The sequence below is a fragment of the Chelonia mydas genome, chromosome 3 (assembly GCF_015237465.2).
Source record: "Chelonia mydas isolate rCheMyd1 chromosome 3, rCheMyd1.pri.v2, whole genome shotgun sequence".
Taxonomy (NCBI): Eukaryota; Metazoa; Chordata; order Testudines; family Cheloniidae; genus Chelonia; species Chelonia mydas.
Window position 1 is genome coordinate 168,184,798 of NC_057851.1, and position 16,944 is coordinate 168,201,741.

Genomic DNA, 16,944 nt, shown 5'->3' on the forward strand with positions numbered 1-16,944 from the left:
CTGTACATTGGTCTACAGTTTGGGAAAGAAGCCTGAGACAAGGACTACCTCTAGAGTTCCTCCAACTCTAATACTCAGCCCCAGGGGTACCCGAGAAAAATAACCACAGCCGGTCTGGCTTTCTCGGGCCTCCCCCAGGCGGACCAGTGGGGAAGGTTGTAGCAGGACCCCTGCAAGAGAGGGATTAAGAGAGGGAAGGGGTAAAGTCCTGACTGCACTGTACAAGCAAGCAAACTGCAAACTCTAGTTTTACAAGAAATCTTCAAGTCTCTTTGAAAAGCCTACCTACTTTAAAGCAGCATGTACCTGTACCCCTTTCCTAATGTACCACCTTAAGAGGGAGGCCTCATTACATCAGATGGACTACTCCTGTGACAGAAAGTAAGCGGTGCATTAGCACATCAGATACAGAAAATAAAATACAGGAGAGACAATAATTGCTGTTCGTGATGGGCTGAGGTTTTTGGTGTACATGGGTTATATTATGGTTTTGTTAAACACTGTCAAACAGAAGCTGGCCTCTCTCTACTCAACGTTGTGAAGAATAACCAAATTCTTGAGCTAGTCATGCAACCCACAAAAATGCCATTAATGCTTTATAATGTAAATTAGTCACCATAAATTATGTACAGAAACTGTAAAAAAGGAAGTATAAAATAGAATAAAATAACTACAAGGTAAAACAATTAATCCCTTGCAGCATAAGAAGAAATCCCTTTTAGATGGATGGAGTCTAAATCAACACCTTGAAAAAAAATTTTTTTTAAAGTGTCCATGTGTCAAGGTTCCTTCCCCACTCTGAAGTCTAGGGTACAGATGTGGGGACCTGCATGAAAACCCCCTAAGCTTATTTTTTACCAGCTTAGGCTAAAACTTCCCCAAGGTACAAACTATTTTACCTTTTATCCTTGGACTTTATTGCTGCTACCACCAAGCGTCTAACAGATATATAACAGGGAAAGAGCCCTCTTGGAAATGTCTTTCCCCCCAAATCCTCCCCAAACCCTACACCCCCTTTCCTGAGGAAGGCTTGATAAAAATCCTCACCAATTTGCACAGGTGAACACAGACCCAAACCCAAACCCTTGGATCTTAAGAACAATGAAAAAGCAATCAGGTTCTTAAAAGAAGAATTTTAGTTGAAGAAAAAAAGTAAAAGAATCACCTCTGTAAAATCAGGATGGTAAATACTTTACAGGGTAATCAGATTCAAAACATAGAGAATCCCTCTAGGCAAAACCTTAAGTTACAAAAAGACACAAAAACAGGAATATACATTCCATTCTGCACAACTTATTTTATCAGCCATTTAAACAAAACAGAATCTAACGCATATCTAGCTAGATTACTTACTAAGTTCTAAGACTCCATTCCTTTTCTGTTCCCGGCCAAAGCATCACACAGACAGAGAGAACCTTTGTTTCTCCACCCACCCCCCCTCCAGCTTTGAAAATATCTTGTCTCCTCATTGGTCATTTTGGTGAGGTGCCAGCGAGGTTATCCTAGCTTCTTAACCCTTTACAGGTGAAAGGGTTTTTCCTCTGACCAGGAGGGATTTAAAGGTGTTTACCCGTCCCTTTATATTTATGACACCATGTATACAAGATGCTACATCACTAATGACTGCAAACAATGTTTATGGGAAAGGAACACTAATGCAGGCAAGCTATTCACAGGTAGGAAAGGAGGACAGAGAATCAAGACAGGTGGAAAGGGAGAACGGCAAAGAGGTGACGAGAAAAAAGGAAAATGAGAATGAAAGTCCAATGTCAATAAAGGCAGAAATGTGAACTGCAAAGAGAAGACAAGACGACAAAGAAAGAGAAGGCAGGCATAAATCAAACACAGGAGAAGAAAGATAAAGCTCCAATGCAACCCGCAGATGGAGTTGTCCTGCACTGGTGCAAACCGTGACCAGTTTCAAATCAGAGTCTACTCTTTTATAAAAGCTGGGGCAAACTGTATCAGTGCAATTCAAGTGTAAATGAGTGGCTGCAGCTACTTCATGCCAACTTTAAAGCTATTCCTTCTATCAAAGAAGGAGTATTTTTGATGTTGCAGGACGAATAATACAAGTTTAAAGATATTAGCAATGGGGAACTTATTTACACAGCCAAACTAAAACCCTCAGTTTGTATCGGTAATTAATCTGCTCATTAGTATAACTAATTAAAGATCAAAAAGGAATAACTTGTGCTTGAGACCGAGGACTTAAAACCCTTGACTGAAAAACAGTACTCTTCTAGTGGGAAAGATCTTTTTTGATAAGGCTGCCTCTGACCCTAACCTTGAATGAATAATAGGCTGGATCCTGTTCAAGAAAAATCAAGAAGGATTCTGCATTCACTTCAGTTGAGAGTAGGACTGGATCTTACAGAAACCCATGATAATATCTGAGTTCTTGACAGAACTGAAAGGGATGATTCCTAAACTGGCCTCAGCCACTTAATTACTGCAATAATATGAGTTTTCAAGGAGAGAGGGGACACCCAGAAAAAAGACAAAATTAAAGCTTAAAAAAAATAAAAATAAACGTTCTAAAAAGATAGCTAGAAAGTATTAATGAGAGAAGGAAAAGAACCGAGCCCCTAGGTATGTTAACAGTTATCTGCAAGACTATGCGTACTCGATGTCCTCAAAAAATTCCTGTGGGAGCAATTCAACAGTGAAATCAGTTTAACTTTAAAATAAAATAAACCCACTTTTGGGAAAGAAGGGTGAAGAAAACTTTTGAAACTTAACTTGTTTGGAGCATTCACTGCATAAATAATCTAGTTACAAGGGAATCTGGGATAATCTCAGTTTTTTTTCCCTTTGTAGTTCACCTTCAACAATAACCAGCATCTTAAAGATACAGTGTCGTTCCTTATAGCCACAATTTTTATATGTGCTGTACGGAGAAAAAAGACACAATCCCTGTTCCAGTTTTATAACCAAGCTTAGATATGACACAGTGAACGATGATGTTCAGCAAAGGGAAAGATAGCTTGTTGCTCTGATGTACGTAAAATAGTACAGGCAACTCATTCGGAGATAATAAAAGCACACTGAATATCTGCCTGAACTTGCACCAGATTTTTCTGCAACCCCCCTCTACCACAAAAGCGGAAGAAGGAAGGTTTGTTGCTTTATCATGGTCACTGGTCTCTTACATACAAGTTAATACAGCTAAACTTCCACAATTGCCTGTAAGAATTTGAGCCGAGGTGTGAGGTAAGTTTAGTAACACCTAAAAAACAAAAAAAAAAAACCCAACAAATCAGTTTCGTTTATGTTCTTTTGTTTTGACAAAAACTTTAAAATGAAATGTCAACTTATCATACAATGAATGAAAAGCAGGTTTACCTGTTCTGCACATGTCATGGAAGATTCTTTGTAGAAGAGTTCTAGTAATGCGGCCAGTTCTTCTGACAGAGCTATCCAGTTTATTTAAGGCCCAGTCAAAATGCTGTGCTTGCTTATTCTGAATACCTGAAACAGGTTCTTCTTGAACTTTCCCCTTCTGATGAGGTGCAATTGCAAAGAGCCTTGCATGGTAGATCAGTTGTGTGCTAAACAAAAACAAAAGCCATTTATGTCAGTTAACGAGCAAACACTTAAAAACCTCCTTCCACAAAATATTAATTCCCCTTTACCAACATCCCCCGCCCCCCCACACCAAAGGGAAAAAAAAGCCAAAACCTTTTACAGACAACATGCAATGCTGGTTTAAACCAGTGTAGGCAATTCAGACTACGCACTGTATCATTTCAAGAGGTTTGGGGGGTGGGAAGTCGACTAAGAAATGCATAAAACTGTGTATATTTCTCATATTGTCAAATGTTTGCTTATTTGGGGCGTCCAGCTAAACTGACTATAGCTTTGCCTAAAAATGGCTCAAAATGGTATTTTTGTAAAACAAAGTTCTGAAGCAAGGAATACGATTTCCCCATGAATAGTTGTAGACATCTCTTCTGAAGAGCAATAAATGAGGCAGCAAGCAACAATAACTTTTATAACCAATTTAAAGTACTAACAGAGAGAGCTGAACAATGTAAAGATTCGTAAACCTAGAAGATACCTTTTCATCTTATAAAATTACACTATTACATCACAGATAAATGGATATAAAAAAAACTTATAGCAACCATCAAAGATTTTTTTTAAAATTATTTCCACAGCACTAAGGACTAGGGAAATATGACAACTATGAAAAATTCTTCATAAAATTTCTTAACTGTTAGAAATTCTTGTTCTGGAATCAGAATGGTCCACACAGTGTTAATCAGGAACAGCTATTGAGTTTTAAATTCACACCCTACCTTAATCCACACTAACTTTCAAGTGTAGATAAGCCCTAAATTATAGTTAGGGCCCTACCAATTTCACAGCCATGAAAAACATGTCTCGGACTGAAAAATCTGGTCTTTTATGTCCCTTTACCCTATACTGCACAGATGTCACGGGGGAGACCAGCGTTTCTCAAATTGGGGGTCCTGACCCAAAAGGGAGTTGCAGGGCAGTCGCATGATTATTTTAGGGGACTCACGGTATTGCCACCTTTACTTCTGTGCTGCCTTCAGAACTGGGTGGCCGGAGAGCGGCGGCTGTTGGCTGGGCACCCAGTTCTGAAGGCAGCACCCCCACTAGCCGCAGTGCAGAAGTAAGGGTGGCAATACCATGCCATCCTTATTTCTGTGCTGCTGGTGGCGGCTCTGCCTTCAGAGCTGGGCTCCCAGCCAGCAGCCACTCTCCAGCTGCCCAGCTCTAAAGGCAGCACTGCTGTCAGCAGAAACACAGGAGTAAGGGTAGCAGTACCGCCCCCCACCCCTCCAAAAATAATCTTGCGACCCCCACCACCACCACACCCACACCCACACAAACTCCTTTTTGGATCAGGACCCCTACAATTACAACACCATGACATTTCAGATTTAAATAGCTGAAATCATGAAGTTTACTATTTTTAAACTCCTATGACCATGAAGTTGACCAAAATGGACTGTGAATTTGGTAGGGCCCTAATTATACTGATGTGGTCAACAGTCAATATACAAACAAAAGTATGCACCGAACTGTAACTGGGCAGGTCCTCATTGTGTGCATATGTTTTCTAAAGTGTGTGCTAAAGTCATTCTTTCAGCTACACAGATTGGCCCAGATCTGTCTCCTCTAGATCCCCTGCACAGAGGAAAAAAACAGACTCTGCATACTGAGAGAAGAGGGGCTCAGTGGCATCTACAACTCTGGCCCTTCCCTCTAAACTCTGCAAAAAGCACTCTTGGGTACAGAGTGATAACTGGGCAGGCCAGGCGCCCCAGGAACTTTAGGTGAAAGAGGCAACACAGACAGAGGTGCAATATCTTTTCTGATGTGCCTCTCTACAAAGGGGTCTTGGTGGCAACCTGAAAGAGACTTTGGAAAACCAGCTTGACTGTAAACAACATTTGAGGAGCAGGGGACGGTGCAGTTCCACCAGGTTTGTGGACAAGCCATGTGTCATTTTCCAGGAAAATTCCACCCAACAAAACGGACAGTGTGAGGAATCTCTTTGAGGAACCCCTCTTGAGCACCCACCAGCAGATTTTTTCACAGGCAGGATGGTTTAACACCATAAATTGGAGTGGAGGCAGGGAGGAGGAAAGACAGTCAAGAAAGCGTTTACTTTCAAATCCACACAGAGAAAAAATTTTTAAATTCAGCAATGTTTGGGAGCTTAAAATTGTCCTCCTACCACCAGACTGCACGGTTTTATACAGCTGATGTGGCCACAAAGCAACTAGTGCTATATCAATTCACACCATCTTAGTAATGACATTTGCATACAGTCAAAAATATCTGAAATCAATTCTTTTGAGCTAAAAGGAAAAAAGGTCTTATCCATTTGTGACCATATACAGATTTCACTGATTTAAAACTAAAGTCAGTCAAGTTTGGGAGAAATAAGATGGCAAAATATTTTCAGAGTTAGACAAGAGGAACAACAGTACAATAAAGCTGCTTGTTGTTGTTGTTATCTCAACCATTAAAATGATTAATCATCCTAGAAGCACAGTTTTCTGCCCAGGCAACTTATTTATCAGTGACCTAATTGCCGGACAACAATTATAAGCCATTACATTTTTATTCTCACCCTGAGCTCTTTTCCATATCTACCTGAACAAAAGGGCACAAACAACCAAGGAAAATGGTATGCACTAGTAGCTCAGAATGCTACCTGAAAGTTTGAGACACTACTTCAAGTCAAGGTTGATATAATGAGTGACTATACTCTTCACAAGTAAGCAGCAACATACGAGTATACTATCATCCTAATGCACAAGGATTTATGCTTGCAACTTTTATTACCATTAATAGGAGATGCACAAGGCTTTGTCCACACTACCCACCTTTTAGTGACACAGCTGTGCCTATGCTACATTAACTCCTATGCCAGACAGCTCATCCATGGCTGCAAATATTTTGTATCCTCATTTCATATCTACAGTTTATATGAGTGGTCCCCAAACTTTTCATGGTCACACCCCCTCTCCCTGGAGCTGGGGTTAGGAGCCAGGGTGGAGGGGGGGGGGAGAGAAAGAATGTGGACAGGGACAAGGCAAGCACAGCTAGGGCCAGGCATGGGACCGGGAGTCAGGGAAATGGCTGGAGGTGGGGCTGGAAGTGGAGCAGAGCTGGGTGGCGCTCCCTTCCTCCTCCCCCCCATAGCAGCTGGCCCATGCCCCCCAAACGGGGGTGCACCCCAGAGTTTGGGGACCTCTGGTTTATACACTGCCTTTGCAAACAATCCTATCGAGGATCCTTGCCTTTAAAAAGCAGCTAGCACTTTAAAGCTTTTCTATAGCATCATCAAGGAAGATTCAACTTGACACATCTGCAGTAGAGTTTTGCATATGACGAACTGTCAAATTTAGAACTCAGACCTGCCATAAAATAAAGAATATAATTTATTATTGAACTACCCTTGCTCAAAATATAGCCTGATGGTCCACTTTTTAAATAGGGGAAAAACCAAGACTTGGCACAAGTCTGACCTACTCTAAAGCAGAATACATTGCTTCTGTAGTCAGGAAGAAAGCAATTAGTACATTTGGCTGACAGACACAGGCTTATAAATGTTGCAAAAATCAAAGTATTTATTGACAGCCATGTTCAGGCATTAACTCGTCAATTTAAAAATTGCACAGATTTGAACATTTTAGTCAGCAGAGGATAGAACCCATTACTCCTGTGGGAATTCTGCATCACTGCGTGTGTGCCGAATTCATGGTCCCCGCAGATTTCTTCGCTTACCTGCGGAAAAATGACTTCTGATGGGGAAGCAAAGGGAAGCCACAAGAGCAGTCATGTGCCCACTCCCTGGCAGTGCAGACTGGTCAGTTTGGGCACCCAGAGCAGCTGGTAGAGATGTAAATCACCGCCTGGGGAGAGGAGGGGAATGGGTATCCATGTATCAGAGAGAGAGACTCTGTCCCTCTCGCTGGCTATTGCGGCATGCTCAACATGGGGGGGCAGGGCTTTGGGGTATTTCTGAAGAGATAGGTGTGAGGCAGGCTCTGTTTCCCCAGGCAGAGGAGAACATAGCAGTCTGCCAGCTTAGTGAATTCCCCCAGGAGGATAACACAGGTATAAAATTTTAAGGCTCCTTTACATTGCCAGAGTGGTATAAGAGAGACTTATTGTAAAGGACAGCATGGCCTTGTAAATGCTTATGGTGCTTTAGTGATTAGAACTGGTCTAAATTTTTGGACTGAAAAAATGTCCTTTCAAAATGCACTCCATGAACTGTTTGCTACTGACCTTTTTGAAGATGGTCAGTAGCCAGTATACATTGTGAGTTTGAGTCCACAGCCCTCGCTTGCTCTTCAGTTGCTTATGATGTATGATTTTGACAAAAAATAATGCAGAATTTTTAATATTTTTGTGCAGAACTTTTAATTTTTTGGCACAGAATTCCCCAGGAGTAACCCATTCACCTCAAATAAAGGATTCTTACATATCCATTTACCTCAAATAAAGTATTTTTATACTGAAATAACTATACCTAATTTTTTTTAAATAATTCCATTTGACATCATAGAAAGAGGAACTGTTACACAGGAACCAGAGTGTGTCAAATGTTATCTCAGATAAAAAATAAAATTAAAACTCTCTAGGTTATAAACAACTCACTACACAGGAAAGCTTAGTTTGATCTTTTTACAAGTTAATATTTAGCACAGTGATTACAAATTCTTAGTAAACCTTCCTTCTAGAGCTGTCAATCCCAGTTAACTCAAGCAATTAACTCAAAACAAATTAAGTTGATTAAAAAAATTAATCGCAATTAATCACAGTTGTAATCACACTTAGTAAAAGAATACTAAAATTATAAGTATTTTTAGATTTTTCTACATTTTCAAATATATTGATTTCAATTACAATACAGAATACAAAGTATTCAGCACTCACTTTATATTATTTTGATAAATATTTGCACTGTAAAAAATAGTATTTTTCAAGTACTGTATTGCAACCTCATTATTGTGAAAGTGCAACTTACAAATTTAGATTTGTTTTTGTTACATAACTGCATTCAAAAACAAAACAATGTAAAACTTTAGAACCTACAGATCCACTCAAACCTACTTCTTGTTCAGCCAATTGCTAAGGGTTCATCTACAGTATGAAATTATTTCAAAATTATTCTATTCGAATTTTCGGAAGCTATTTTATACTTTTGGCCTTCTGTGTCCCCACTAAAGCGTGTGAATTCAGCGGATTGCATCCACAGTATCAAGGATAGCATCGAATATCGGAGTGGTGCACTGTGGGTAGCTATCCCACAGTTCCTGCCACCCATTGGAATTCTGGGTTAAGCTCCCAGTGCATGATGGGGCAAAAACATTCTCGCGGGTGTTTCTGGGTGTGTGTCGTCAGAAAGCTACGGCAGACAATCGTTTCGCGCCTTTTTGGCATGCAGACGCCATACTGCTTTCAGCAGACGGTGCACCACTACTCTCCTGCTACTATGAATCCACCTCTCATTTCCTCTCATCTTCCTTTGTAATCTCTACTATCTACTCTTTCTCTTCCTCATTGAACGCTTCTGCCGCCAACTCTGCTCTCCTGCTATTGCCACGCTTGCGAGCTTCTCCATGTTGTCTGTCCTGGGCTCCCACCTCTGTGAAAGCCACAGAAGACAACCATTTTCAGCCTTTGTTCGGCTACCGTGAACCGAACAGCACAGCTTCCACTGCCATTCTGCTCTCCTACGTTTTGCGCCCTTTTTCCAGGATTACCCGTGCAGGCGCCATAGCCATGGAGCCCGATCGATCTCCGCTGCAGTTTGACCATTGTAAATACCTCGCACATTATCCAGCAGTATCTGCAGTACCTGCAAAACCGGGCGAGGAAGCGGGAAACAAGTACAGACTTGTGGGACCGCATAGCGTTGCGGGTATGGGATGATTCCCAGTGGCTGAGAAACTTTCATATGAGTAGGACCACTTTCATGGAACTTTGTGACTTGCTGTCCCCTGCCCTGAAGCGCAAAGACACCAAAATGAGAGCAGCCTTCACAGTTGAGAAGCTTCCATAGCCCTGTGGAAGCTTGCAACGCCCAACAGCTACCGGTCAGTCGGGAATCAGTTTGGAGTGGGGAAATGTACTGTGGGGGCTGCTGTGCTGCAAGTAGCCAATGCAATCATACACAGGCACCCTGGACAGGAGTACGGAGCAATTCAACTATAGGCTGAGCAAGTACAGAATGGTGGTAGAATGTGCGTTTGGACATTTGAAAGCGCGCTGGCGCAGTTTACTGACTCTGTTAGATCTCAGCAGAACCAATATTCCAATTGTAATTGCTGCTTGTTGTGCTCCACAATATCTGTGAGAGTAAGGAGGAAGACATTTACGGCGGGGTGGGAGGTTGAGGCAACTCACCTGTCAGCCAGTTTCGCACAGCCAGACAACAGGGCGATTAGAAGAGCACAGGAGGGCGCGCTGCACATCCGAGAAGCTTTGAAAGCCATTTTCATGACTGGCCAGGGTACAGTGTGAGAGTTGTGTTTGTTTCTCTTAAAGTTACCCACCCCCTATATATGTGTGTGTGTGTGTGTATATATATATATAAAAGGAAATAAAGTCACAATTGTTTAAAAACTGTTCTTTATTATTTGTTGCACAAAACATTGAGAGAAATCAGAAGCTAGACGGGGGAGGTGCGGTATTGGGTTGGGGGGTGGAGGAAGAGGGAAGGACAAGTCCAGAAACCAAATCAAAATTTAGGATATGCCAAATTGTTATTGCCATATTGCTGCTTGTGCAATCCTCTTGGGATCACTGTGTGGGTCCCCGTAGCCTCTCCGCCCGTGTTCTTGGGCATCTGGGGGAGGAGGGAGGGCGGTTATTCAGGAGCGGCAGCGGCAGTCTGTGGTCTTGCTGCCTTTCCTGCATTAGATCCACCATACAGCGGAGCATGTCAGTTTGCTCCCCCATGAGCTTGACCATAGCATCCTGCCTGCTCTCATCGCGCACGTCCCTCCTCTCTTCGTATTCACGAAACGCTTTACGCGACTCTGCGGTTGTTTGCCTCCATGCATTCAACTGGGCCCTATCAGTGCGGGAGGACTGCATGAGCTCAGCAAACATGTCGTCCCAAGTTCATTTTTTCCTCCTTCTAATCTGGACCAGCCTCTGGGACGGAGTAGATAGGGGCCACGTTGAAACATTTGCACCTGCTGCAGGAGGAGAAAAAGGGAGGGTAGTATTTTAAAAGATACATTTTAGAGAACAAAGGGGACACTGTTTCTCAGTGAAACAGGCAATTCATAGTACACAGCACATATTCTCTCTCTACATGGTCTCATTTTGCCTCTTATACTGAAGTGTCTGCCACTTTGGTATGAGTAAGCCAACACATGCAGCCAGGCAACAGAATTCAGCTTGCAGGCAGCAGCCATGCAACAGAATTCAGCTTGCAGGCAGCCTGCGGGCTCTCTGGGATGATCGCTTCACACAACACCCCCCCCCCCCCACACACACACACACACACCCAGCGTGGCTCCGATGAGGCTCTGAGCAGGGATGAGCCCTTTAAACTAAACGCAAACAGCCCAGTGTGGCTGGGTTTCCCCCCAACCCCCATCGTGTGGCTCCGAACAAGCTCACTCACCAGAAGTGCCTTCTCCAGGGTCATGGTCTGGGAGCATGCTTTGGGAGTGGGGGGAGGCTATTGGCTCCAGCGTTAAGAACAGTTCCTGGCTAGGGTGGAAAACAGATTCCCCACTTGCAACCTGTGCACTGTCCTCCTCCTCCTCCAAAAACTCATCCTCCTCGCTCCGTGCTACTCCCCCCTTGCAGGTGTCCATGGACAGCGGTGGGGTAGTGGTGTCATCACCCCCCATTATTGTATGCAACTCATGGTAGAAGTGGCATGTATGGGGCTGTGACTCAGAGCGCCCATTCGCCTCCCTGGCTTTTTGGTATGCTTGCCTGAGCTCCTTGATTTTTGTACGACACTGTTCTGTGTCCCTGGAGTAGCCTCTTTCTGTCATGGCCCTGGAGACTTTAGCGTATGTATTTGCGTTTCTTTTTTTGGAACGTAGTTCTGCCATAACAGATTTGTCTCCAACATGCAATAAGATCCAGTACATCCATTCGGACCATGCTGGAGCTCGTCTGCGAATCCGGGACTGTGTGGTCGCCTGTGACGGTGGACTCTGCATGGTCACCTGTGATGGTGGACTGTGCTGATGGTCACCTGTGCTGATGGTGACCAAACCGGAAATTCAAAAGTTCCCGGGGCTTTTACTGCCTACCTGACTAGTGCATCGGAGTTCAGAGCGTTGTCCAGAGCAGTCACAAGGAGCACTCTGGGGTAGCTCCCGGAGGCCAATATCATCAAATTGCATCCACAGTACCTGTAACCCGGAACTGCGATCTCGATTTTAGCGCTACTCCACTTGCCGAGGTGGAGTACAGAAATCAGAGTAAAGAGCCCTTTAAATCGAAAAAACTGGTTTGGTCATGTGGATGGAATCAGTTTTATTTCGAAGTAACCCAGCTAATTACGAAATAACCATGTACTATAGACCAGGCCTAAGACAAACAAGTTTCTTTACATTTATGGAAGATAATGCTGCCCGCTTCTTATTTACTTTGTCACCTGAAAGTGGGAAAAGGAGCTTGTATGGCACTGTTGTAGCTGGCACTGCAAGGTATTTACATGCCAGATATGCCAAACATTCATATGCCCCTTCATGCTTCAGCCACCGTTCCAGAGGACGTGCTTCCATGCTGATGATGCTCATTAAAAAAGTCTTGATTAAATTTGCGACTGAACTCCTTGGGGGAGAATTGTAGGTCTACAGCTCTGTGGTTTTAACTGCATTCATCTTATATATTTCATGTTATAGCAGTCTCGGATGACAACCCAGCACATGCTGTTCAATTTAAGAACACTTTCACCGCAGATCTGACAAAACCTAAAGAAAGTACCAATGTGAGATTTCAAAAGACAACTACAGCACTTGACCCAAGGTTTAAGAATCTGAAATGCCTTCCAAAATCTGAAAGGGATGAGGTGTGGAATACGCTGTTAGAAGTCTTAAAAGAGTAATGCTCCGATGCAGAAACTACAAAACCTAAACCACCAAAAAAGAAAATCAACCTTCTGTTGGTGGCATCTGACTCAGATGAAGAAAATGAATGTGCGTCAGTGTGCACTGCTTTGGACCGTTATCGAACAAAACCCGTCATCACCATGGAAGCATGTCTTCTGGAATAGTGGTCGAAGCATGCAGGAGCATACGAATGTTTAGCATAGCTGACACAAATACCTTGCAACTCCGTCTACAACAGTGCAATGCGAACGATAAAGAGACTGTACTACAGTACTTGCATGAGGTGAATTGAAATGCTATTTCTCTTATCTTTTTTACAGTGCAAATATTTGTAATTAAATATAATAGAAAATGAGCACTGTACACTTTGTATTGTGTTGTAACTGAAATCAATATATTTTAAAATGTAGAAAACATCTAAAAATATTTATAATAAATTGTATTCTATTATTAACAGTGTGATTAAAAATCTGCAATTAATCATGATTTTTTTAAATCTCGTGATTAACTGTGATTAATTTTTTTTATTCGCTTGACAGCCCTACTTCCTTCACACCCATCTAGTTTTCATTATAAGTCTCAATACATAATGCCAATAAGAAAGGTTGGAATTTCACATTATCACATCTCTAATTGGGACATTAGTGGTTCAGTCAGAACGAAGATAAGCTTTTTCCACACATTACAGAGATGTGCCCCTGCGTAAGGGTTTCTATTTCACTGAGATAAGGCAGGATACTACTTGCAAAGAGAACAATTTTATATTCTTTATTATGGATTGTGATGCTTTAACTTTCAGGCAGAATATCTGAAAGCTACTACAAGTTCTGTTCGGTTATCCCCAAAGTGACAAAGGACATCATTATCCCTTTAAAAGAACAAAGTCTCTGATAAGAAGACATGAAAATAAAAAATGCACATGAAGAACAGTAGGACGGTTTAGTACAGGCTATATACATTGTTTGAAATTAAGTTTCTCCAGTAATATCAAAACAATCACACTGAATGCCTTCTCTGCATCTAATGCTAGCTAGCAAACTACTTTTATCCTTTGGTTTAATTCAATGTTAGTGTTCCGCCTATTATGATTAGTGTCCATTCCTGGGACAGAGCCAAAACTGGTGTGAACTGGTAGTAACTAAGCTAATAGTTTGACTAGATATATGATATTTATCAGTACATTCTACGGTCTTCTGGATTTTTCATCATTTGTGCATACAGTTATGCTGGCCTCCAAAACCGGAACTGGCCAATTTTCCCCATTCAAGGAAATAATAGAAGATTTTGAAGAATTTGAAGCACTAAGCTCCTGAAAAAGATATACAGAACTTCTTTTGAAAGCCACCCAGACCTAGAGATTTGTCACTTGAAAGGGTTTCTTAGTGTTTTGAACGTTCACGTTATCTGACTTACAACCATATTTGTTTTCTTCAGTAATGTGCGATTTTTAAGTTCTCCAAAAAAACTATTATATATTTGCACTCTAAAAGGAGTTGCTGAGGGTTATGGTTTTTTGTAGACCTAAAATGTTTCTCTTGATTCACCAGTTTATTTACTTTATTCTATAACAATTGAAGGGAAAAAGTGGGATGGGGTATTTTTGAAAGCATATGGCTAATTTTATTTCAAATACTTAAACCACTGTCGGGTGTGTGAGAGGGACATGTTTGTCCTAGATTTGATAATGCTGACAAGTTACACTTTTAACTTATTCAGCTTGAACTTTTCAAATGCACCATTACTGATTTTTTCCTGTAAGTCTCAAAACTGCTCTACAGCATAAAATAGGTGCATTAGTGTACACACCTTCAATTAAAAAGGTTAGTTAGTTTTGCTACAATGGCATGAATTATGACTATGGTACTAAATGCCTTTGCCAAAGTCTTTTCCCACCATTATGACCCTAGCACCACCACCCCTTCCTTCAATAGTTCTGTCTCTTAATATAAAAATACAAGATTCTCATTCTCATCTGCAAGACCCTCTGCAGTCCTGCTACTATCAAAATGTTTGCTCTCTTGTTCTCTTTCCCTAGTCCCCTTTTCTTCATTGCTCCCTTGGCTTCTCTTTCCTTCACTTTCGTGCTGTCACATATGCTTGGAACAGCTTTGATAACCTACACCGCCAGGATCCTACTATTCTCCTCCATGTTTCTGCTAAAATGCACAACTCTTCTGCCTCTCATCATCAATAAACCACACATCCTCCTCCCTGAATGCTGGCCTAGCCTTGTTTTATGTTTGCCTCACATAAAACATAAGCACTTCCATACAAGTAGTATGCGTCATTGAGGTTTATGAAGCTCTTTGGAAATTAATGGCACTTTTTATTAAAAATAAAATACTAAAGCGAATGGAATTAGCATCCATTCCTGAATTAAGAGTTGTATTCATTCTGCCAACCTAAACAGACATTTTTAATTAACTACAGAAAAACAAATGTTGTACCTCTTGACATTACTGTAATTACTAATGTTTAGCCAAATGGTTCACAAATACAATTATATTTAAAGTGCTGAGCATGTACTTCAATTAGAACAAAAATTCTCCTGAACTGCATTATAATTGGCAATCATGTCAATATGAAATCCAGTAAATAGTTACTGTTGGCATTCACTTACAACCATAGATACACAATTTATACATACAGCTTAAAAACAGAAGTACAAGAAAATACCAGTAAAGAAAACGGAAATTATTTACTTATATTATAGTTGCATCTAAAGACTATATTCAGGATTGAAACCTCATTGTGGGCATTGTACAAACAAAAAATGGCCCCTGTCACAGCACAATTTACAAAGTAAAACGGAGACAAAATGTAAAACAAGGTCATAGTGTTTTGCCAATATTGGCTTTTGCTATATATTGGCTGAAGAAAAAGGAATCACAATATATTTGCTATATACTGAATGTGAAATGGTTTCCTTGTACTTGCTTAGTGCGCATCCTGGAATTAATCCACTCTCCAGTCATTTCTCATGGAAAAAGAGCACTGAATCGAATACAAGTTTTGCATGCGAAAGGAGAGCAAGATCAGGCCTCCGATATGGCGTACACACTTGATCCAAGTCTCTAGACATTCAAATAACCTTGGAATGAAAGCTGGACTACCGGCACTTTTTGTAACAATTTCATACAAGTAGTGGAGTGAGCTGCTTGGATCATTTTGATGTCAGCTTAAAGACATAAAAAAACAGCACCAGGAAAATTGATTCCTTTATCAATGGTTAATGCCTCCTCTGAGTGCCAACGCTCAAACAAGCACTGATTAGGCCCTTCTTCAAGAACACCCCACCAACCACCACCTTGAACGTAGACTGCATTAGTATCTTTCCGTTGTCAGGAGATTAACAGTGAAGTCATCAAGTATGGATACTGATTTTATTATATGTATCAGCAGTTTGACAGTGGACCATGAGGCATTGCTTACACTCTAACAGGCTCTGGCAGGAACGAATGAAGTTGTTTCAGTGGCACTGTTCCTTCCTTTGAAAGGTTTTGTGTAAACGCTTGTTCATTCCTTACATGCTTATCATGTGGTCTCACAAGATTCCATTCTATCACCACTCCTGGTCAGTGCACATGTGAGGTTATTAGAGTGCTAAATCTTTGGGATCATAGAGCCATTAGCATGCTTATGAAGTCAGATAATGCTGGTTGCCAGGAAGAAGAAACTATAGAGAAATTTACAGGGATTTGTGACTGCTCCATCTAGTGCTGGAGTGCATCTACCTCTTGCCAAAGTGGCTTGCAATTCTGGACTCCCAGTTAGCCATATTGGCTCATTCTGCTTCCCCACACCCACCTCCCCAACAATCTGAAGTTGGCCTGAAGGCTGTCTTTTTCCATGACGATTCAGATTTTGCCAGTCATCCACACCTGGCACCTGCAGGGTGAATTTCTGCATTCTTGCAATACTGTATTTGCCCACTCACTTAAAACAAGGTGTTTTTTTTTATTACATCAAAGAACAGTTTTCCCCTAAGAACGAAGGCAGAAAAGTAATTTGTGCCTGGGCTACTATATTTTCATTCAAGTTCTTCAAGGCTCGGCTATTTCAAGATGTATCTGGAATGGCCCTGGATGGCTATGCAGATATTTCAGTTACCACTCAGCAAGGTAGGCCTTGCTCACCAAGTAGGGCGGTCAATATGTTGGACATTCTATAACTTATACTGGCTTCCTCCTACCTTTATAATTCTGGGTGCAATTCAAAGTGGTGGCTCTAAATTCTGTACAGTTTGGAACTCTGCTTTTGTTAGGGACTGTCTCTCTCCTTCCATTTACTACAATGATGGCTTAGAGACGATAAGGAACATTTTCTGAGCGCCCGTAGAGATTCAGAAGCAAGAGCTGGA

At 41.5% G+C, this 16,944-nt stretch overlaps 1 protein-coding gene across 1 annotated transcript in view; it reads right to left on the reverse strand.

The window, feature by feature from the left end:
• LRPPRC (leucine rich pentatricopeptide repeat containing) overlaps window positions 1-16,944 on the reverse strand; it is a 168,653-nt gene that overhangs the window by 144,421 nt on the left and 7,288 nt on the right. Inside the window, exon 2 of the mRNA XM_037895838.2 lies at window positions 3,346-3,551. Within this exon, the coding sequence (XP_037751766.1) occupies window positions 3,346-3,551 (206 nt within the window). The remainder of the gene's footprint in view (window positions 1-3,345; window positions 3,552-16,944) is intronic.